The sequence below is a fragment of the Vombatus ursinus genome, unplaced genomic scaffold (genome assembly GCF_900497805.2).
Source record: "Vombatus ursinus unplaced genomic scaffold, bare-nosed wombat genome assembly UNPS02014832.1, whole genome shotgun sequence".
Classification (NCBI taxonomy): Eukaryota; Metazoa; Chordata; class Mammalia; order Diprotodontia; family Vombatidae; genus Vombatus; species Vombatus ursinus.
Genome location: NW_020954610.1, coordinates 50111890 through 50135566, shown reverse-complemented (window position 1 = coordinate 50135566; position 23677 = coordinate 50111890). Strand labels below are relative to the sequence as shown.

Genomic DNA, 23677 nt, shown 5'->3' with positions numbered 1-23677 from the left:
GGTCCAAAAGCCAGTCAGTTAGCAAGCATTTATTAAGCTCTTACCATATGCTAAGCACTTTGCTAACAGACACATATTTTTTAGTCATGCAAATATAAACAAAAATAAAGATAGTCCCTGACTTCAAGGAGCTTACATTCTAATGAGGGAAAGTAACACGTAAAAGGGAATGGGTGAGAAAAGGAAGATACGCAGGTAAGAGTATAATGGTTAAGTCTAGAAAATGAAGGATGGTTCATTCCCCTTCCCTTGAGACCCTTTCCCAAAAATGGAGGTACTAGAACTTACAAATGGGACTATTATTATTCAATGTGATCACCTAACTTCACTCACCACTTTGGTACAACCTGTCTCCAACCTTTACCTTTCCAGCCTTATTATGCATTAATCTCCTTCACTCACACCAAATTTATCCAGCCAAACAGGCATTCTTGCTCTTCCTCAAAGGATGTTCCATGCCTGTCTCCAAGCTTTTGTATTTACTTAATAAAAGGATTTGTTCTGTGAAGTTTGGATTCAGTCAAAGGGCCACACTTGAGGATCTACAAGGCTACATGTGGCCTCAAGGCCGCAGGTTCCCCACCCCTGGATTGGTCCATCCACCTTCCCCTTCCCTCATTTCTGGATATACTTCCTCCTCACCTCTGCCTCTCAGAATCTCTGGTTTCCTTCAATACTCAGTTCAAGCACCACCTTCTACATGAAGCCTTTCTTGATCTCCCCAGCCTTCTCTCTTCCCAAATTACAACCTACCTACATACATCACTCCAATAGAATTTAAGCTCCTGGATAGCAGGGGCTATTTCATCTTGGTATTTGTATCCCCAGCACTTAGCACAGTTCCTGACACATGGCAGGTATTTAATAAATGCTGATTGATTTTTAAATGACTTTTAACTTTCCAAAAATCAAATCCATTTTTAAAAGACAACAAATTGCTACCACTGAGTATTCCAAACAATGTTCCTAAGACCTTGAAGGCAATTCCAAAAAAGTTTTAACAATATTTCAAGAATAGTAGCATCATTATAATGCACAGCCATGCAAGGGGACTTTTGAAAGTACAACATATTTTGAGGCACAGAAGTCCTTTATTTATAAATACTTAACTTACAAACACCGTATATAGGCAAAATGGTAGTAGGAGTAGTCCCACATTAAGCTTTCTTCCTTGTGGAAAATGCATTTTTCCCCCAATTTAGAACACGTAGGGAGTTCTAATCTAGAGAACTACAGAAAATCTTTAATTTACTCATGGTAGATCTCCCTTCCCTTCTTTTAACCCAACTATCCAATGGTATCTCTGTCCTCCTAATTGCTGCTGGATTAACTACTGACACAAATTTTTTTTTAATAAAGTGAAAGCAAGTTTATCTCCATGGTCTTTAATTTTAAAATTTTGATTCTTGAACAGTTATTTTTCCAAATTACCTTCACTGGCATTACCTGGTCTGCAAGCCTGCTTGCTACTTGTTCAATTTCTCCCTTTGCAGCAATGGACTGTCCACACCATGGAGCATAGAAAAACAACAACACCACTTCTGAATCTCGACGAATGTATTCTGCATAGTCCAACTGTCCTTGGAAGAGGTCAAGGACAGGAGATCTTGAAGAGAAGAAATTTACTGGTGGTTTTGCTGGTATTATCACATCTTTTGCACGACTAAAAAAAAAAATCCCACCACAAAAAAAAAACAATTAGAACATTTCCTTTCAATAAACTTTAGCTTCAAAAAATCTAAAATAAATTCAGTCTTTAAAAAGGTGTCCTCAATTGGGATGAGTAAATGAGGTCATGGAGAGGCACTGTCACTAACCAACCTAATATTTTATATTGAAGTAGTAATTGAGAATAGTATGTTACTTTTAAAAAAATTAATGTTTTATGGATGCTTTTTTAAAAACCAACAACATTGTTGTCATTTCCAAATGACTCTCTCCCACAAGAGAACTTCCTTTGTAACAAAGGTTTACAACCAAGCACAACAAACATATTGGCCAAGTTTAACAACATATGCCTGGTTCTACACCTATGTTCCACTACTTTCTGTCAAGAAAAGAGGCATGCTTCATCACAAATCTTCTAAAGTCAATATTGGCAACATAGTGTGTTAATATTATCAATAAATGATTCTTTGGAATTAAGTAACATGATTAATATTTCATTCCTTTCTCCCTCCATAGATTCTAGGATGCTAGAAGAGTTTTTAATGGTTAACACCATTAAATTCTTCTCTCACACATGCTAAGCAGAATCAAGATTGACAATGAAGATAGCTTGAGGAGACACTATCCCAGAAAATGAAAAGAGGTTAATTAATTACAAAATGCCAGTACTACAAACATTATAGTAGTATGTAATAATAAAAGAACTACATTTTTGTCACACATGTTCATCTCTGCAAACAGTATTCCTATGAAACTTGAGAAAGTTCAGTATATAGAACCCCTTTACAGTGAGAATTAGATTAAAATTGGTGGCAAGACTACATTCGAATATACAACATTCCAGATACAAGATATTGTGTTTCAAGATTGAAAAGAAGTATTTTCAATAGACAGAACTCCCCACTTACATATAACTCAGACTTAAGTTCCCCAGATTTTAGCACAGTGCCTAATACATACTTAATAAATATTTGCTGATTCTCAATTCCAAAATTTCAAAATGGTTTGTGGGTAGTCAAAATAAGTGTTATAAAAGCCTGTATGTACTTTACTCCTAGAAGCACCCCTTTCAAGCCCTCCCAGATGATATCTTTATTTTACAATTATGACAAATTTGATCACGTAGCTTGTAAAACCATACTTAACCAATGAAATGGTGCTATTAAAGGCAGAGTCCCTGAGAATTGAGAAATAACTGCCAGAAATCAAGAGAAGATATAGAAAAACTATAAGGGGTTATAAGAACTCAAAAGGCATACAAGTCTGCCACTTAAAATACAAACAAATGTTCCCCAAACACCAATTCTTTTATTATAGCACAGTAAAATAACTGATGTTACCCTACATTATCAAAACATGGTTGGTTACATTCATTATACTCTGTTTAGGGAGGCAGGGAAATATAGTAATACATTTGTATTAAGGTATTTCTATCAATACTTCTGGGATCTGACATTTCCTTTTTGTCAGTAATCCCTTCAAGAAGGCAGGTCTTAAATACTCCACAACTAAGTGGATGGTCTTCAAGAGCTGCTGTTGGGCAAAATTTATCACTGAAACCAATCTGATAATGTAACTTTTTTGAACCTACCTAAGTTGGGCCTTGAAACACAGATCTAGATATAGTCCATTGCTGGGCCCATACTCGAAGCTGCTACAGGTTAGTAAGGCTTGTCAGAGTTTGTGCTCTGCTGACATGGCCTTAAAACACACTGTAACTTCCACATTATGATGAGACTTTGGAAAAGGACTTTAGCAGATGATTTCCATCAAAAATGGTTAAATCATATAATTTTTTAAAAATTTTAAAAAATGAGCTATTCAGTTCCCTAAACAATTCGTGTGTGCAACACATAGGATTCCTGGATTATGCTGGCAAATGAGGCATTACTGAATTTATTTCCAGAATAAAAAAGAATTAAGATACTTATTTATTCTAATTTTTTATTATAAAAATTGCTGATTAGATATAAAGGCATTTTTTAAAATGCCTGTTATGACATGGTTCCTCTGATCTATATCACACCTTTCCTCTTCCTATTTCAAAGTGCTTTCACAGACTCATACATTAAGACCTAGAAGGGACTTCAGATACCACCTAGTACTACTTTCTTATCTTACAGATGAAACCCAACACCCAGGGAGATCAGGTGACATGCCCAAGGGCATACAAATATTAGTCCTCACCTTCTGGATTTGAACCTGATGTCTTCTGGGTCCAAAGCCAATGGCTTCTTTTCCACTGTAGCATTTATTGTTTCAAAATTATATCTTTAGCTGAAAGGGGGCAAGCATCCTTAAACCTCATTTTTGCCAACAGGAAACAAAGAGAAGTTAAGCACCTTGGCTTCCTTCAAGGCTCTGCTCAAATCCTACCTTCTTCAGGAGTCCTTGGTGTCATTTATCCTCCACCCACATTTTCAGTCTTTCCCTTCTGAGATTACTTTCCATATATCGTGTATGTACCTGGTTATTTACATTTCTAGAATGGAAGGTCCTTGAACCCAAGGGCTGTTTTTCTCTTTTTTTGAACATAGGCTAAGTGCAGCGCCTGGCACATAATGACCAAGATTATACAAGTGGGTACTGAAGGCATGATAGTGGAGAGAAGAGTGGACCTAGGAATACTTGGTATTTGACATGGAAAAAAGAATACAGAAGCATCCCCATCCATCTCAAATGTACATGACCAAGTGTTTAGAAGTCTGACAGTCTCACTATTATAAGAAACCTAGGACACAAAGTACAGAATTTCTACTTCCCCAAACTTGAGAACCCCTACTTCCTCCATTCAAGTCTTAATTCACCATATGGAAAGAAAAGTTCAGAAGAGGGAAGGGAAATCGAGTGATGACAAGATGACAAGAAGAGGGAAGAGCAAAGGGTAACCTGTTGTGTTCCTGATTTAAGGAAGACACATGCAACAAAGAGATAGTTACAGATGGACGACAGAGACTGAGAGCAACAGGGAGACAGATGGGGGAAACAGAAGCAAGGAGGCAACACAGAGAGAAAGAGACAGCAACTGAGAGAGACAGAGAGGCAGCAGGGAGATGGAGTGTAACAGAAGAGGGGCAAAAGAAAGGGAGTCAAAAGAGAGAGGGAGGCTATAAAGGTTTTGAGAAAAACAAGTAATAGAGACAGAGAAGTGGCAACAGAAGGGGGGGAAAGAGAAGAGGGCATCATATGGAGGGGGGCAATAGAGAAAGAGATGGGATACTGAGACAGGAGAGTAACAGAAGAGGGTAACAGGGAGACAGAGATGGGCTGGGGGGAAGAGAAGAGAGGCAATAGAGAGACAGATACAAGGAGGTAAAGGAAAGGTAACAGGAAGACAGATGGAGGAGGACAGAAAAAGGGAGGCAACAGAGAAAGAAGGATAGAGACGGGGTGATAGAAGGTGAGAGGCAGACAGGGCGACTAGCCCGTTTGAGTCTCAGGCAGGCAGGTGAGTCCCCCTCTCCCTGCCGCTGAGGATGGTCCGGCCGGCAGCCAGATGCCCGGACCTGCTCCGGCTCCCCACGCCCGGTCGGAGCCGCCTGTTGGTCAGTCATTCACGACCCAACCCAGCGTTGCCGCCACATGCTGCCTGATGAAGGTACACGAGAGCGAGGCAGCGCCTCTGTAGCTCGCTCTACCGCTCCGGCCCGGCTGTCACGGGGCGGCCGCGGCTTCTGCCTGCCCCCAGCCCCGGGCCTCACCTGCAGGTGAACTTGAGGGCCAGGAGCAGCGCGCAGCCCACGGCCACTACCCCGCACAGCAGCTCGGGCCTCCGCCGGGCCATCAGAGAGGCGCCGCGCAGCCGCCGGCAAAGCAGGCCCGCGGGGCCGGGAGGGGCTGGGCTGGAGGAGCCGCCGCTGCTGCCGCCGGAGCCCCCGGAGCCCTCGCCGCCGTCCCCGCCGTCTTGGTCGCCGCTGCCGCCACCGCGGCCTCCGCATAACGACATTACATTCTCCCAGCCGCCGGCTTTATACAGCTCAGCCGCTGCCGCCTGGGGCCGGGCAGGGAGGGCCGAGCCCGGCCTTCCGCTCCCCTATCGCGCAGCGGCTAGCGCTCGCTAACCCGGGGCCGCCACGTCAGCCCCGCCATCACGCCCGCACCGGGCCCCGCCCCCACCGAGCCTGCGCCCGGCCCCGCCCTAACGGAAACCTACACCACGGCCACGGCCCCGCCCACAACGAGCCGGTGCGGCGGTCCCGCCCCAACAGAATCTAGACCCGGGGCCCCGCTCCCACTGAGCCTGCGCCCTGGGTCCGGCCCCGCCCCCAAAGAACCTATGCCCGGGGCCCCCAACCAACCGGTGCCCCGGTCCCGCCCCAACAGAATCTATGCCCAGGCCTTGCCGCTGCTAAACCTGGACCCGGACCGCGCTCCCACTGAGCCTGCGCCTCGAGCCCGGCCCCACCCAAGCAGAATCTATGCCCAGGCCTTGCCGCTACTGATCTTGAAGCCGGGCCTCGCTCCTACCGAACCTGCGCCCCGGCCCTGCCCCGCCCCGCCCCCACAACACCTACTTCCGGCCCGGCTTCCAACAGTCCAGCGCCTCAGCCCCGCCCCCAGCGGGCGGGCACCTGGGGCGGGCACCTGGGCCAGGCAGCGGGTGGCGGCCAGAGTGGGGCAACAGTGGCTTAGAGGGATGGACTTTTAAAGGTGTAAGGGATTTCAGGGCTTGTGCAGGAGTCAGTTTACAAGTGAGGACGGGGAGGGCCAAAGAAGGATAGTGCCCCGTTCCAAGCCCCCCAGCTAGGGAAGAGAGCCTTGCGAGAACTCGGGTCGGGGTCGTTCCGTTGCTCGGTAGGTAGTGAGTGTCTCGGGCTTGCCTCTGTGGATGGGGATGCTCTGGCCCCCAGTCCCACGGGCTTCTTTGTCCCAGTTTCCTCGGGTTTGTTTCCTTTTCTTTCGCAGCTGGGGTGCCCCCAGCAGAGGAGACCCGCTGTCAGAGGCTCGTTGGCCATTAGGAGAGGAAATTGGGGAGCGGGGAAGGTGTAACAAGAGCTAAAGCTGGAGAACGTCAACGAGTCTTGGGATTTGGGAATAGAAGGGACTTGGGAAGACCTATAGTCCAGTCCCCTGGTTTAACGAATGAAGGAACGGGACCACTTAAGTGATTTGTTCTAAATCCACCTCTTACAGAGCGTCCCCCCCAAAAAAAGTGCTTTTTTTTTTTTTGCTTGAAAATGAACTAAAACTTTTTGGAAGCTCTCTTATTCGTGAGATTTTCACAGAAGCCCTGAAAACACAACACTAGAGAATACAAGCAAAAAATTAAATCAAGTTTTTTTAAACTATATGGTTCAGACTAAGAGCTATAGGCATTAGAGCAATTGGAAGAGAGACTGAGCCTGTGGTTTCTCTGACAGAGGGAATTAATTCTCGCTGCTAATGCAGATCGGCGTTACATTTTACAATTACTATTGAAGTCCTCTACAATTTAAGAGGACAAAAGGATAATTTTGTGGCGAGAGAAATTGAAGGGAATAAGGTAGTATTTTATATTAGTGGGTAAAGGGAAATATTTTTAAGACTAGGTATTTTAAAAAAAAAAATTTTAAGCCTGGGTATTTTTGAAACTGACCGACCCACTCAGGTTTCCCCTAAGCCCCATTAATGAATGTAGGCACACCATAAGGCAGGGTCATTATCCGTCCAATGCTCCCTTCAGTTGTCGGATTATATTTTTACATAACCAACGGCTGATGTTTTCTGTTGACCATCAGATTTGCATAGATCCTTCAATGTCTCTCTAGAGATTGGCTGGAAAGTAAAACGAGTTGAACTCAGATGGAAGCCGGGTTGGCAGGGGAAGTACAAATAACAATGCCTGTAGCCAAAAGGGATTTCACCATAACTGACAGATCATTAATGAACCAAGTTTACACTTGGCACACAGCTCGTCACACTTTTCCGTTCTCTTGGTAAATGAGGTGCATAGAAATGCAAATATATTTAGGCATCAGGCATATTAGAACCTTTATGAGTAATATTATTAGACAGAAGGTTATGATTGATAAAGTCTTGGCGTTAGGAACACTTGGGGAAAGTGGATATGTTGAAAAGGGGAGGGGCAGCTAGGTGGTGTAGTGAATAGAGCACCAGCCCTGGAGTCATGAGGACCTGAGTTCAAATCCGACCTCCGACACCTAACACTAGCTGTGTGACCCTGAGCAAGTCACTTAACCCCTATTGCCTCACAAAAAAAAAAAGGGGAAAAATAATAGATCCACACTGACGTGACTTTGAGCCAGTTGCCTACCTTCTCAGTGCCCCCCAAATGATCATATGGGTTGATGTAGCACAGCACTTGGTAATCTACATTGGTTGAGGGAAGGGGGCGGCTTCCACTCTGGAAGTTTCCTACACCAGTGGTCCATAAACAATTTTTTTTAATTTTAAGATTTATCACTAAAAAATCATAAAATGTAAGCTGAAAGGGACCTTAGAGAACATCTAGCAGCTAGATTATAGCACAACCCAGCCCCTCCCCCATTTTACAGATAAGGATACTGAGACTATTCTGTCATATAGCTAGTAATCTTGGCAGAACTCAGACAGGAATGCCCTACCCTCCTAGAACAAAGCTCTTTCCATTATTTCATGCATTTTCTATTAAACATTGTTAAATTAAAAACAAAAAAAGATGATCAGAGAAATCCATGTAATCAAAAGAGAAATACACAGATTTTGAAAAACTAAAGATTATATTGTTCACAAGTGTAAAGTGGTGTATTCACTAAATTGAAGGGAAGAGATCGTGGTAACTGAGTGAACAGAGTACAACAGGTTGCCCTTAATTTCGTGATTCAGCTTCCCACTGGAAATAACTGAAAACTGGGAAAACATGATAAATATGTGATTCTAAGGAAATAAAAATATATTTCACATTTGTAAAGTATTTTTAAATTGCAAAGTGCTTTTATACACATTATCTCATCTTATCCTCAATAATTCTTTGAAGTAGTGAGGACCAGTATTTACTTCCATTTTGCAAATGAACAAAGCTAAGGTGACTTATTCTTGGTCCCAGAGCAAGTCGGTAAGGGGGTGGAGGGTGTTGGGCTAGAACTACAAATACAGAACTTTTTACAATACCCTAACAAAGGTGGCAAAGTCTTTAAGATTCTCATTTAGTTGCTGTATCTGCTGGTTTCAAAAAATACTATCTTATGTGTATAGTTATACTTTTTAAAGCATTTCCTAACCTTTATATCTTCTCATCCTTACAATTTTATTGTGAGGTAGTAGGGCAGGTATTATTCTCATATATTTCTAGAAACTTAGAAGTCTTAGACTGAACTTAAACGATGTCTACAACTGAATTCAACAAACCTATTTCTGTAGAGGGCACCACTATCTTTCCAGCATCTGATTCATAATCTCAGCATTATCCTGCTGTCTTCACTCTCTCTGACCCCACCTATCCAACCAGTTAGCCTAATCTTGTCATTTCTGCCTTCACATCTCTCACATTATCAAATCCAGATGCCTTTTCTCCCCTCCCATTGGTACTACCTTGGTTCTGGCCCTCATCACCTCTCATCGAGATTATTGCAATAGCTTCTTAATTGATCTCTGTACTTTTAACCTCACCACTTCAATCCATTGCTGCCAAAGTAAATTCTATTAAGTTCAGGTCTGACGATGTGACTCCTCTATTCAACTCCAATGGTTTCCTAATGTCTCTAAGATAAAATATAAGCTGTTTAGCTTTTAAAGTCCTACATTTCTTGACTCTAACCTATCTTTCCTAGTCTCACTGGTAATTATTTTCCCCCCTAAAATTGACAAATTAGCCAAATTTATTTCCTCATTCCTCCTCTCAACTGACACTATCGCCTGCCTTGTGCTTTTGTTCTGGCCATTCCTCTATCTGGAATGCACTCCCCTTACATATAATTGAGTTTTGTCTTTTCTTTTGAGATGCAACTCAGAAACCACCTTTGCTTAAAGCCTTTCCTGATCCCAAATGCTAGTGCCTTGATCTTAAATTTGCTTATATTTAGAGTTTGCATACTTGGTGTGTATGTATACTAACTTTATGCTGTATATATGTATCTTATATATACTTGTTTCTACCATTAGAATGTGGGAATAGGGATTATCTCATTATTTGTACCTGAATCCCCAGCACATAAAAGCATAGAGCCTGAAAAATAATCACTTAATTTTTGATTAATAAATTTTATTGAAAGAACTATTATACATTCCAACCATCATTAGCATTCAAGTAAAATAAGATTAAATAAAGATAAAGCTGCCTTAAAGAGAAACAAGCATTAGTTACAAGGGGGCAGCATATATCCTGCTAGGTATATGTGAAAAGTGGAGTGCAGGCAGTCCTGCCGTGGTGACTGATAATAGCAGGGGAGATTGGGAACTGTATAGGACACAGCACTTTTTTTTTTTTAAAGCATCAATTCATAGAGCTCTCTCCTCCATTTGCACGAGGCCCAATTCAAGGTGCCCTATCCATGATTTTGCTAGCAGGGCTAAATGTCAAAGCTACCATGTAAGCAAGCTATTGCTTGTGCCCTTTAATAGTACTACTTAAGAGTTATAGTTTTTTTATTTTTTTTCACTTTTTTCGCCTTAACCCTACTTCCCCTACCAAAGCCACTTCAATGCAACAGTAACTTCTCTTGATGGAGGTGTAATTGTGACTTGGAATATACTAATGTTAACTATGCAACATAGCAAAGGTCCATCTTATTTCCAGCGATGCTTTGACTTCCAGTGATGAGGACTACCATAGTTCACAAAGTATTTAGGTTGAGGGACACTCAAAGGACGATAGAGAGGCACCCAGCAAGCATGAATAAACTATAACATATTACAAACCATGAATTGCACATAGGGAAAGCAGTGTAAAATATGTAAGATATACAATCAGAAAAGAAGGTAGTAAGCAAGATTTAGTAATAGTCACTGGAGGACAATGCATGAGTTCATGGGTTGGTTGCAATCTGTCTTGATGGAAGGAGTACTCCACACATGGGTGAGATCACAAATATACTGAAAGATCATGGGGTCAAATATTTAAAGCTGGAAGAGACCACAGAGGTCTAATCTCATTAATCCCCTCATCTTACAGATGAGGAAACTGAGGTCTAGAGAAGTGACGTCACACAGGTGTATTAAGTAGCAAAACTAGGATTTGAAGGTTTTCTGATTGCTTCAAGGATCTAATATTGAAACTGAGGTATTACTAAAAATGCACTTATAATGACTATAATTGTCATTATATAATATGTCATTAATCCAATATCAAACATTAATCTACTATGCAGTTCCCTCAGGATTTAGGAAAATAATGTGAGGCAGTTATCTTGAAAGGCAGAGGACCACTAACCTGGAATGACAGAACAGTTACTGAGGTTTTTCTGCAGGTACCAAAGATCATTAATGGCAATGTATATACATTACTATATTCCAGCATTATGTAGTGGCTTCATCACAGCCTCAATAGTCACTGGAAGTATTACAAAACAACTAAATTAGGAACTATTTCTCATATCAAATCATACTACTGCTTTCAATACACCTTATTTTCTGATTTGTTCTTGACCTATACATTTTTCTGCTTTATCACTAAAAGTTACTATTTCCTGTAGAAATGTTTTGAGCCTGACATCAGTGTTGCACAACTCTCCAGAAAGGCATGTGTCTGTCATGAGAATGAGGACAAAGCTAATGACATAATGATAACAATAATAATAATAATACTGTAGAAATTTAAAGTTTGCAAAGCACTTCACAATTATCTCATTTGATCCTCACAACAACTCTGAGAGATAGTTCCTATTAATTATTCCCATTTTAAAGATGAGGAAACTGAAGGAGAGAGGTTGGCTTGCCAAGAGTCACACAGCAAGTAAATGTTTGAAGCCATATTTGATATCAGGTTTTCCTCACTCCAGGTCCATCGCAGTATCCCCTATACAACCTTATTGTTTCAGACTGGCCTAGATTATTCTGTCTGGTTGAACAGAAATGTTTTATTTATGTGGCATACTTCTTGTAAGGAGTTCAAAGCACTTTCTAGACTTCTCTCACAGAAAATAAATATAAATACTTCATGGAAAAAGTCAAAATGGGGACCTCAAACAAGGATACCACATTTGTTGAACTCAATTACAAAAGACTGTAATCATTACAAAAAGTCATTGGCAAAACTCTGCCCCTGTCTGTCCAGCCTTCAAAAAAATATTAGACTTGTATATATCTCAAGAACAAATATTGTTCTAATGAACAAAAGTTTCAACAGAAACCATATACTGGTGAAATTTTTCCTCAGTAATTGTAATCTCTGCATTTACAATGGTTGCCGACAGAAAGACTAAAAAAAAACTATTGGGTTCAAAACATTAAAAATGCACACACAACCATAAACATGAACTACATACAAGTATCATCTATTTATAAAAAGAAAAGAGTAGCAATTTAGCAGTGAGTAGAAGTAATTTATTACTTTAATTACATTACTGCTTTATTTCAAAATAGCATGGATAGGATGACCTCATAAAGCGATATGAAAGTTGGTACTGTAAAAAGCTAAGGATGACACAATATTGGGTTTCACCTCCTCAGAAGACATCATGCACTCCTTTTAGGATAAAACATGGAACAGCACTAGAGCTAATATAAGAAATAGCATGTAAGTCAATAACACAGAAGATTCTTATTAATCCAAAAGGAAAGTGTACAAGAGAAAGAAAAAGTATCTATTCAAAGAGGCAGCTAAATGTTTAAGCATTTAGTACATAATTTCCTGACTACAAAAAAAAACTGAGGAACCTTAATGTTGAATAGGAAAATAAAATGTTTCATCAATACTTCTTTCATTAAAAAGGACTGGCCCTCCCGCCCCCCAAAAAGGCATTTATATAAAGTTTTATTACAGGCAATATTGGTCCATACAATACACAATACCAACAATACAAGTAAAATCTTTCAAAATTATCATTTAACAGCAAAGACCAAAAAAATCAAAATTTCAGCCAATTGATTTTCCAAAAATTCTTAGTGCACATTTTCTTCAAGATTCTTTTCAGTAAGTGATAGTGAAACATACAAATAGAGAAAAAATACCCCATTCAACATATGACTAATGTTAAATGGTTATTTTGCTTAAAATCTTTATTAAGAAAATCCTTTTTAGCAACCTACATACAGATAAGTAGCAAACTTTATTTCTTTTTAAACAAACTCTTTCCATTAAAACACTTAAAGAATTTCATCCATCATTTTCTTCTTATTCCAGAACATTTTGTTTATTATGTTACCTTAAAGGTCTCAGCTTAAGGACCAACTCAAGAGAGGTTTTCCTTTTCCTCATCCTTTTCCCCCCTAACAACCTTCCATCCAAAATTATGTTCAACAGATGGCAAATCTGGTATACTTTATGGCAGCCTGTCACTTCACCATCTGGTTTTATGACGGCTTAGCCAGATCTGTTAAACACCCCATTTTCATAACCACTGTAGAATGTTGTTCAGGAGGAACAATATATATGCCAATACAAGCAGAAAACTTGCAGCTTCTCTGCTACATGCTTTTGAATACTTTGAAATTTTCAGGTTGATGCTTTGATTAGGAAACATACATATCACTTTTAGTATTAGTTTAAATCTTTAAACAAAAAACTATATTTTCCAAAGTCATTATCATTTGGTGCAATCAAGTGGTCTTTTCTTGCTTTGCTAAGCTTCATCTTTAGAACATCTCTTCGTTCTTGCCATTCAAGAAGTTCAGCATTTCCATGGGCAAATTTACAGTTGTTTCCTTCTGTGCAAGTACCAGCCACATATCTATTAAAAGAAATTTATGCTTGAAGCTTAATCTGTTGTCCTAATATCAACTTGTCAAATAAGGATTTGTATAATTAATTAAACTTGTCCCTTTATATAAGACCTTAAGTAAAATTCTTACTGCTCAAAAAGTTAATGAATTGCTTGAGAATTATTGTGATCTTGATTTCAAACACAGATAATATAGACTGAAAGATACTTAGGACATTGTACATTACCAATAAAGGGAAATAAAAAAAAACTATAGGTGGCATTAAATATAAAATACTTAAACAATTTAAATTTTCTAGTGTATCTAAGCCACAAGATTCTACTTTTCGAAATTGTATATAAATAGTCATCGCAGAGAATACTTTATAAAATACATATATTTGTCCTGGAGAATCCTCCAGATAAAAATGGATAAAGAATAAAATATTCCAAAAAAATATAATCTACTTAGATTTCCTGGCATCTTAACTGATAACTCTTGTTTTTACATCATATTTAATATAGCCCTCCTCCTCTGCCTCCACCATCCAACAGTCCATCCTATGCACCAAAGAATTAAAAAGGAGGGGGGAAAACAGTTCAGAAAAACAACCAATATATCCACCAGGCATGGAAATGTGAAGTTACACTCCCATAGCCCCCCACTTCTACAAAGTGAAGGATGGGCATTTTTCTGAACTCTTCTGTCAGGCTAAAATTGGTCACTACAATTACACCATGTTCAGCTTGGGATTTTTGTTCTTTCTGTTTACACAATTATAGTCATTGTGCATATTGTTTTGCTAGTTCTGCTTCAATTTTTATCAACTAATTCATGTAAATGGTCCCAGGTTTTTCTGAATTCTTAATATCCATGATTTTTTCTCTATCATTAAATACTGGTCATCATTTCAATTACATGAAGTTGAAAATCTTTTCCATTAACAAAATCAATGCAACTGGGATAAGAGAAGCCATTACTCAAGAAGAAAATGCTTGCAATAAATAGCTCTGATAGGATATGATATCAAAGATACACAGGGAACCAATATGAATAAATAAGACTAAAAACCATTCACCAATGGATAAGTGGTCAAAGGATATGAACAATTCTCTAAAGAATTACAACTATTAACCACATGAAAGACTATCCAAAATCACTAAAAGAAAAATACAAATTAAAAAAACTCATATTTTACCTCACACCCAGAAAATAAGCAAAAACTGCAAAAAATGGAAATGCTTAATGATAGAGGCACTAAAGAAAGGCACACTACTTATCTTCTATCTCTGGTTTTATATTCTTGGTGATCTCATCAGCTTCCATATGCTTGATTAGCATCTCTATGCAAATGACTAACATCTATATATCCAGGCCAAATATCTCCTGAGCTCCCTCCAGTTCCATATTACCTATTAGACATTTCAGACCAGATGTTCCAAATCCATCTAAAACTCAATATGTCCAAACAGAATTGAAAAAGAAACTATGAGATGAATAATTTTCAGGTCTGAAATTTTAAAATTTACATACCTATCACAAATACTAAAATATCCTGTTGGGAAACGATGCTGCCAGCAGTACTGGTCATCTTCTGTGTGGAAAACCTTCTCTTTGTGCTTCTCTGAAGAAATGTGACCTTGCCACTGTTTCTCACTATTACAATTTTTCCCACACATCCAGCAGTGAAAGTCTACCTATTTACATAAAAATAATGAAAATTATTACCCAATTAAAATTAGACTCAACACAAAAAGCTGCTTTATTAAAAGTTTAAACTTATTGAAGAAATCCATTTAAACAGGTTTTATATTGATTATTCCAAGCAAAAGTGTCCAGGTTTGATATCAACATAATGCTTTTTTTTTTCCTTTCATGATAATTTAAAGCATTTCATTCTAGTCTGCCTCCCAGCCTCTGCATTCTTTAAAACATTATGAGCATTAAGAAAAAGTGTGTTACTAAGAAAAGGCCCTAAGATATATTGTCAAATCTTAAACAGCCCTAAAGATGAGAATGAGTTAGGCACATTCTAGAAAGCTATCAATCATTTCAACAGTTAGGTCTGAAAGTTACTTGACATTTCATCTCTAACTTATAAAGTATACATGGTCAATCACTACAATCTATCAATTATGAGATAGGATCCTGTTGAAGAAGAAAATATTACATACAAGGAAAGTAAGAAACAGTTCTCAAAGACCTTTAAGTCCAGAATGTAGTCTACTCCAATCTAGAACTCGAATCAACTTTGGGTTTTTTGTTTTTTGGGTTTTTTTTTGGTTTTTTTTTTTTTTTTTAGGCAATTGAGGTTAAGTGACTTGCCCACGGTCACACAGCTAGAGAGGGTCAAGTGTTTGGTCGGAGGCTGGATTTGAACTCAGGTCCTCCTGATTTCAGAGCCGGTGTTCTATGCACTGCATCACCTAGCTGCCCCTCGAATCAACTTTGGAAGACAACTCACATTAGTGATTCTAAACACCCTGATAACAGATGCTGGTTAATGATAAATTAGAACCCTAGGTAAGGACCAATTGAAATATCTTTACTACACTTCCTCCATTTCTAATGTGAGCCAATTTACAGTAAAAGTCACTCAGATACAATATACAATAATAGTTTGGGACATGAAATAGGAGGGTGGAAAGGATTTGAGCAAAAGTAATACACTTCTTCACACAAAAGGAAGCCAATTTCTTTAACAAGCAATGACAGTAAGAAAAATGGAGGGAATAAAGATAAAAAATATAGACCTTTAAAAGTACTTTTTGCTCACAACCATCTGGAAATTCCCAGAATAAAAATGTTTTTCTAAAGACAGGAGGAAAAGTACATAAAATGCCAACTTAAGAAAAATTAAGAAATTTTAAATTGACTAGATACAGAGATCAACACTGCTTAGAGAGACTGAATGACAAAGTAAGATTCTAAGAAAATTAGACAGGAAAAAGTTAAATTTATGATAATGAGCAAAAATGTCATTTAAAAACGTATATTTGTTATTTGAGAGTATTCAAGCAGAAAAAATTTGGCACTAGAAAAATATACCAGTTTCTTTTCTATGTTACCATTTGATTTTCTGACTCTTACCCTTTCAGGTATCACTGAAGTACCTTAATGATATTTCAATATTTCAAGGATTTATGTTTTTATCAATGTAGACACATTGATGCAGGCTACAAGCAATCCTTCTGTGCTTGAATAGGCTTTAAAAAATTGGTCCCCTCTTGGCCAACTGTCTGGGGATGAGCTTCTTCCAACTTAACTAGTTTTCAGGTGAGTCAGTTATTAGGCCCATGCTTGAACACTTTCCAGCTGCCAAGCTTGTGAACTCTGGGCAGTCTTTGAAAATCCAGGGTTATTTCCTTGCTACAATGAGGCATCAAATAGGACTTTAAAGGAAAGTTCATAGTCATAGAGCATTCACAAATATACTCTGAGCGCTGTAATGGTTTGTTCACATTTTTACAGTTAAAGAAACTCAGGATCAAAGAGATTAAGTGACTGGCCTTAAATTGGAAAGTGAAATATTAACATTAGTACAAGTAGCCAAAGTCTCCTGATTGCTCACCCAGTATACTTCCAATTCTGCCAATGCTAGATTTCTCTGTTTTAATTTAAAAGTAATACAAATAATTAGAAATTGAAGCTATAATTAAAGTAATGCTTTTCTATATATGCTGTTTATCATTATAAAGCAGCATAGTACACGTGAATAGGTAGAGAGGAAGACTTGGTTTCAGTCATATCTCTGATATAGAAAAGCTGTGTATGTGAACATGGATAAAGCATTTAACCTTTCAACATCCCCAGTTAGCACTCTAAGACTCCAAGTTATAGATGAACTGGCGATTTTTATTGATGAAAGGAGTTGTCATACTAGAAGTTCTCCATAGAGATGAAATCACAGATTCAAAGCCCCCCACACACACTTAAAAAGTATATAATTATCAAGTAATTCTTACAGTAATTTCAGCATAATCTGTTGGCATGTGAATTTGTTTCCCATTTTCCTTGTTTGACTGGCCAGCTACATCATCAGTTTTTTCAGGTTTTTGACTCTTTAGCCAAATATCATAAAATTGCTCCATATCTTGTACTGAAGAAAAAAAAACATATATTCGATGATCACACCACAGTGGAAACACATGCAATTTTAAGCATATGACAATAGAAAAGCATAAGAATTGATAATCCACTCTACTTTTAGAAATGCATAAATAGAAAGTAGTAAATAAGCTAATAGGCTTAAAAACCAAATCTGAGATCGTCAGAACTTCAAAAGTTAGCTTCCTATGTTATGGATCCTTATTGTTTTTGCAAGATACTTTCCTATAATTAATTGGAGAAAATATCAGAATATATCAGGAGTTACTACCATAAGTGACAATTTCAACATATATCATGTTTGTTGATATTAAAAGCTTTCATCATCACCATACCCATGCAAATTTACTTAACATGGTTAGGAATCTGATACTTTACTCAAAAAGATTAGAAGTATATTACAATTACTATTAACATTCTGAACTTGACTGAAATCCAAAAATCAAGCAAATATTCCCAGAAGGGACCAAAAGCTGGAATGCACCTTATAATAACATAACCACAAGTAATGATCTTCGGCAGTAGCTGAAAGCTGATTTCTCTAGTGAAAAACAAAAACAAAAACATGTATTTGGCATTATTGCCAAATGCTATACAATCTAGTGATGATGAGCTGGTAGAATTTCATTAAGTCATTCTCCCAAGTGGTTTAACAGGCTAAGGTTAGACAGCTTTGTTGTTGTTCAGTGGTTCAGTCACATGTGATCCCATAGACTTTGTCCATGCAGTTTTCTTGGCAATGATACTGGAATGGTTTGCCGTTTTCTTCTCTGGCGTATCCTCATTTTACAAAGGAACTGAGGCAAATAGGGGTCAAGTGGCTTGCCCACGGTCACACAGCTAGTAAGTCTCTGAAGCCAGATTTGAATACAGATCTTGCTGACTCCAGGCCTGGTGTTCTATCCACTGTACCACCTAGCTGCCCAGTGGCAGCCTAGGACTAGCTTTTTTCTTAAAAACAGAAGGAAGTATTATAAGAATTCTTCAGTATTTGAAGAAGTGTGTTCTATAAGATCTAGAATTTTATTTGTCTTTAATTCCCTAATGAATACTTTCTTCTAAACATGAGAGGTTAGATTGCACTACCTTCTACAAAAATAGATAGTAGGATTTCAGTACTTTCCTGCATTCAAAGAGAAGTGAAATGGAATAGTTAATGTATTTTAAATGAAGTGAACATGGTGACTGCTGGTCTTCAGTATTTGATAAAATTCTTCCATTTAACTGGAGGATTTTTTCTTAATAGGATGAATTTCATTGTTGCAACTTTTGTAGTTAAAAATTCAAATACAGCCTGAGTTTTCTCTCAAACATTCTTATCCACAATAGAAGGGTTTCTTTTTGTCACTATATCTATCCCCAGCACTTAGCATAGTGTCTTGCATATTAAGTATTCAGTAAATATATCTTGAATTTAATTATGAAAACTAAATTGTGACCATTACAGGTAAAATGACATCTTTAAAAACTTGGCTTGATGAATTAAAAGAATGCATCGAGCACCTGCGCTGGAGTTAGCAGGACCTGAGTTCAAATTTAGCCTCAGACACATAACACTTACTAGCTGTGTGACTCTGGGCAAGTCACTTAACCCCAACTGCCTCACCAAAAAAAAAAAAAAAAAAAGAATGCATTGATTTAAGAAACTCTAACATTAAAATTCAGTTACAGAACAATGTATTTAGATTCTTTGATTTACTGAAAAATCACTGCTGGTATCTTTTTAACTAGTGAGTTTCCCTAATATACTCAAAATATGACCTCACCAAAAAAAAAATTATAGCAGAAAAGAAGAAACATTAGTAACCTGCTATATGCAAAAGGAAATGAACTATAATATTATAAAAGAGGGAAAGCACAATTTTAAAAAACTCAGATGAAATGAAACCTTAGTTCTGAGGCCATATTTAAGATAAATTTCATTTTTACTCACTTCCATTCTCTTTCATATAAGTCCAAACTTCTCTCTCTTCAGGACTATGAGCAAAGGAACAGTTTCCAACATACTGGCATTTCTTGCCAGAAGCAATATGATTGCACAGCTATATGAAAGAAAAACAATTCCTTAAGCCTGAAGCTCTAAATGAAACTACCTAATTTTTTACATTTAGTCAGGATAAGATGACTACATATTCTATTCTAGATTCAGAAATAACATTTCAAAAATGAAAACTTTTAGGTGAGGTTTTAACTTTAAATAGTAATCTAAAATGTACAATTAAGTGTCCAGCTTTTTAAAACAAATATGTCATAAACTGTAGGGCTTATTCTTACATGCAAATATCTAATACTCAAATTTGTTGTTTTAGTTTTCCACACAACAGATCACTTTACTTTAACAATTAATACAATCTGGCCATCTGGGTTTTATAGCTCCAAGTCTCCACCTTATAACACACTACTTTTTCTGACTTTATTTGAACAATGAGAAAATTGAGCTTGTTAGTACATAAACTGGATATATCTGGGTAGTGAGGAAACACTAATATACTAGCCCCAAAATTACTAAATAATAAGATTTTAGAAAACCCTTACCAACTAACTTACTTAAAATGATAGCAGATGACCTCCATCTCACTAGATGTACATTATCTGAAGATAATTATTACATTAATTAGGACATTATAGCTTTCCTATAATACCATTTCCTGTTATTTTGTAGAACATAAAGATGCTATACTGACAGGTACAAATCTAAAGACTTGCCTTAGAAACATGTCTGTCAAGAAACAAGAAAACATTTGGCATTATTTAAAAACCTGAATTAAAACTCTATCAAATAATTATACTCATTTTTCCATGTCATACATTCCAATATAACTACTGGTAAGTTTTGCCAATGTATCTTTTGCTTGAATAAGATCAGGCCCACACCACTCAACACATTAGTTGACCTATGTAATTTTAAAAGTGTATTACTTGCTTATATAGAATTTTAAAAGTGCTTTCAGTTTTCAAACTATTAACTGTTTATGCCAACTCACTTAGATCAAGGGCAATTAATAAGTACTAGTTAAAATAAATATGGACATATTATTCAACAGCAAAACTACTTTTCCAAGCCGAGTATCATCACTTGCATGTGCCATATTATATTCTATTACTGTTTATAAATAAATAAGATGGCCAGATGCCACAAGGGGTGTGTTTTTAACAGTTTGTTTTCAAGATTATCAACAGTAACAATGAGGAGAAAAAACATTTCAGGGATGGTGATATTCAGAGAATAAGGATAGACTCCTAAGTAGATATCAGAGCTGGAAAAACCCTCGAGCAATAAGTTCAATCTCCTGCCTTCAGGAAGATAAGGAATTATTTGCCACATTTCTGTCATTGAAAAATATAGACTGGTTACTAACAAACCTAATGACCTCAAAGACTATGGGCTGAAAACAAACAAGCCCCATAGTATAGGAGAAAACAAGTACATGAATTTCATGCCCACGTACAACAGAGTACAACTAAATATAAACTGCCTTTCAACACATCCTGCTATAGGTTTGTATCTATCTGAAGATAGACACATGGTAACAAACACAAGTGTGCATTTAACATCTGATGATAAGACCTTCAATTCTACAACCTCTAAATAACAGATGTATCTGCCTAATATACCAAAATGTACTCACAAAAGGATTAGACTTTGAACTATGATGTACTTTCACCATAATTTGTGCGTATACATATATACACATATGTATATAATTATTTTCTAAATTTACATACATATATACATTGGTGCAGTGTACACACACACACACACACACACACACACACACACACACACACAACTATTTCTAGTCCAATAGGGATGGTAAACTGTCTGTTTATTGTAGAAGGAAAGATTAGCAATAAATGTTGGATGAGGGAACATCTTTCCTAAAATGAAGGGTAAGGAGTTCATCCAATTAGCTGTCACAGGAACTTGGGACAGTTATGAGTCCAATTAAACCACTATTTTTTGCCTTAGCGTTATCTTTTAAGCACAGGCAAATGTTTAGGGTTTTTCCTATCATTCTAAGTAAACTGGCAATGTTCATTAATTCAGCAGTCATTCATTGGATGTCTATAGGCATAGAATGGTTCTAAGCAAAACACCCAAAAAAACTCAATAAAAATCTAAACTGATTTATATCATACTTTGCAAAGTATAAATTTTACAGAACTGCCAACTCCTATAAAACAATGAAAAATCAGTTTATATCTCTTTCAACATCTATTGCCTACTTAAACAAAGACTACAACTTAATTTGCTAACAGCATCTCTAGTTCATCTGTACTGTGTGAAAGACTCTTGCTATTGTCCCAGTATATTAAGAATTGTACACAGCATGGTGCCATAAAAAAGGCATTACATTTGGAGTCAGAAGACCTGGGTTCAAATACCAAGTGCAGGTGCACCGCTTAAAATCTGCCTGATATTAGGCAAGTCCTCTATCCTTTCTGAGGTTCAGTTTGCCTCATATTCCTTATTTATAAAATGAAGGTGTTGGACTAGATGATTTCAAAGTTCCCTTTCAAATGTAAGCTATGAAACTACAATTCTAGAGATATCAGCTTACTCCACAATATATTTTCTCATGCTCTCTTCCCACAGACAGTACTCCTCTCTTATTACTAGAAATTCTTTTGCAAACTACACAGATTGTGACAAAACTGGATCATGCCTAATCTTGTTAGATTAAAAAACATACAACTCAATAGCCAAAGTTGCATGGAGTCAGTAATTTAATCATCAACAATACTTGAAATCTGATTCTGAAAATATATATTGCTAAAAAACATTTTGACTATCTTAAAGACAAAGAGTTCTTGTCTAAAAGATACAGCATTGGTGAATTAAAACCACAAAGAATAAGAGCTTAAAGTTGTTTTTAGGTTGAAAGGGACATTAGCAATAATCTGAATGAAATATTAACCCAGCTCTATTTAGGTCAATCTGGTTTTTTTTTTAAATTATAATAGTTTTAGATAACTATGTTTCTGGTATTAATAAAAACTCCACAAAACAAAAAGGATAAAATTTCAAAGTCCTACAGCGAGGTATCTCTAAGCAAGTATCCATTGCCTCCAGGTGAGAAACATGATTCAGAATATATAAGCAATTCCTTTAAAGTTAACCATGGTTAAAGGGAAGGCTTTCTGATAACTTTGCCTCTACGACTCTGATATCTCTTTCTGTCTATCTTTCTTTGGTCCCCACCAAAAGGGGGGGAAGGGAAGGGAACCAGACCTGCGATTTCATTGTTATAGGGAACTCACAGTGAAGAAATTCTCTACCAGTGCTGCAGATTGGCAGCTTCTTCAGTCATAAATAGCCAACTGGGACACAAAGTAGACATTTTGACTCTCAAGCCCAGTTCTCTAGCCTCTACACTATGTTGCCTCTGAATTATCCCTCTCAAAAAATTGTTTTTTGAATAATTGGAATTTTTTTTAATGGGGGGTGGGGTGGAGAAAGAAGGGGATAGGCCTGAATCCGTAATATCAGTTGCCTAGGGAACTAAGAGCTTAAGTGACTTGCTCATGCTCACACAGACAGTGTGCAACAAAGACAGAACTTTAACCAAGTCTACCTGACTCCAAGGCCAGCCCTGCACATACTATGCTGCCTCTCCATAAAGTAAACAAAATGTTCTTATACACATCTTGTCTGACAAGTTCTTTGTAGCTCACTAACCAAGCTAATTTTTGAGTCAGTGTCTTGACTGTTACCAAATACATAGTCAAGTATTTGACTACTTAATAAATTAAGTAAACTAATTAAATAATATTTAAGACATTATTTAAAGACATTATTGAATATTATAAATATCAAAAAGGAATAACATCAAGTAATGTTAGTTTTTTAATTTCACTGTAGTTCACTAATAAAGACTACTATTTAAAAGGTTTGAGTTTCCCTCAAATTAATGTCATTTTGCAATTATTTGAGGTGCCTAATAAAAAAAAGTGGCTTAAAAATTACGTATGTACATCAAACTGTAAAGGCATTTGTTTCTTTGTGGGAAGAGGACGGATGTTCATCCACTTCTTACGTTCATTAGACATCACTCTCATCGCTCGACGATCTTTGGTCCACCTAAGAAAAATGGAGTTCAGAAAAGCAAAGACACACTGGCAATAG

At 37.4% G+C, this 23677-nt stretch overlaps 2 protein-coding genes across 6 annotated transcripts in view; both read right to left on the bottom strand.

The window, feature by feature from the left end:
* Positions 1 to 5629, bottom strand: part of TXNDC11 (thioredoxin domain containing 11) — a 57177-nt gene extending 51548 nt beyond the window's left edge. For 2 of the 3 annotated variants that reach the window (XM_027839231.1, XM_027839232.1), the window contains exons 1-2: positions 5370 to 5629; positions 1447 to 1663 (exon numbers count right to left, since the gene is read on the bottom strand). In XM_027839231.1, the coding sequence (XP_027695032.1) occupies positions 1447 to 1663; positions 5370 to 5614 (462 nt within the window). In that variant the 5' untranslated portion in view covers positions 5615 to 5629. Of the gene's footprint in view, positions 1 to 1446; positions 1664 to 3855; positions 3932 to 5369 lie in introns of those variants that run through there. The other variant, XM_027839233.1, reaches the window with a different exon arrangement.
* A 6480-nt stretch (positions 5630 to 12109) lies between these two features.
* Positions 12110 to 23677, bottom strand: part of ZC3H7A (zinc finger CCCH-type containing 7A) — a 53902-nt gene continuing 42334 nt past the window's right edge. For 2 of the 3 annotated variants that reach the window (XM_027839323.1, XM_027839322.1), the window contains 5 exons: positions 23527 to 23632; positions 19484 to 19592; positions 17409 to 17542; positions 14977 to 15140; positions 12110 to 13472 (listed from right to left, as the gene is read on the bottom strand). In XM_027839323.1, the coding sequence (XP_027695124.1) occupies positions 13283 to 13472; positions 14977 to 15140; positions 17409 to 17542; positions 19484 to 19592; positions 23527 to 23632 (703 nt within the window). In that variant the 3' untranslated portion in view covers positions 12110 to 13282. Of the gene's footprint in view, positions 13473 to 14976; positions 15141 to 17408; positions 17543 to 19483; positions 19593 to 20097; positions 20143 to 23526; positions 23633 to 23677 lie in introns of those variants that run through there. The other variant, XM_027839324.1, reaches the window with a different exon arrangement.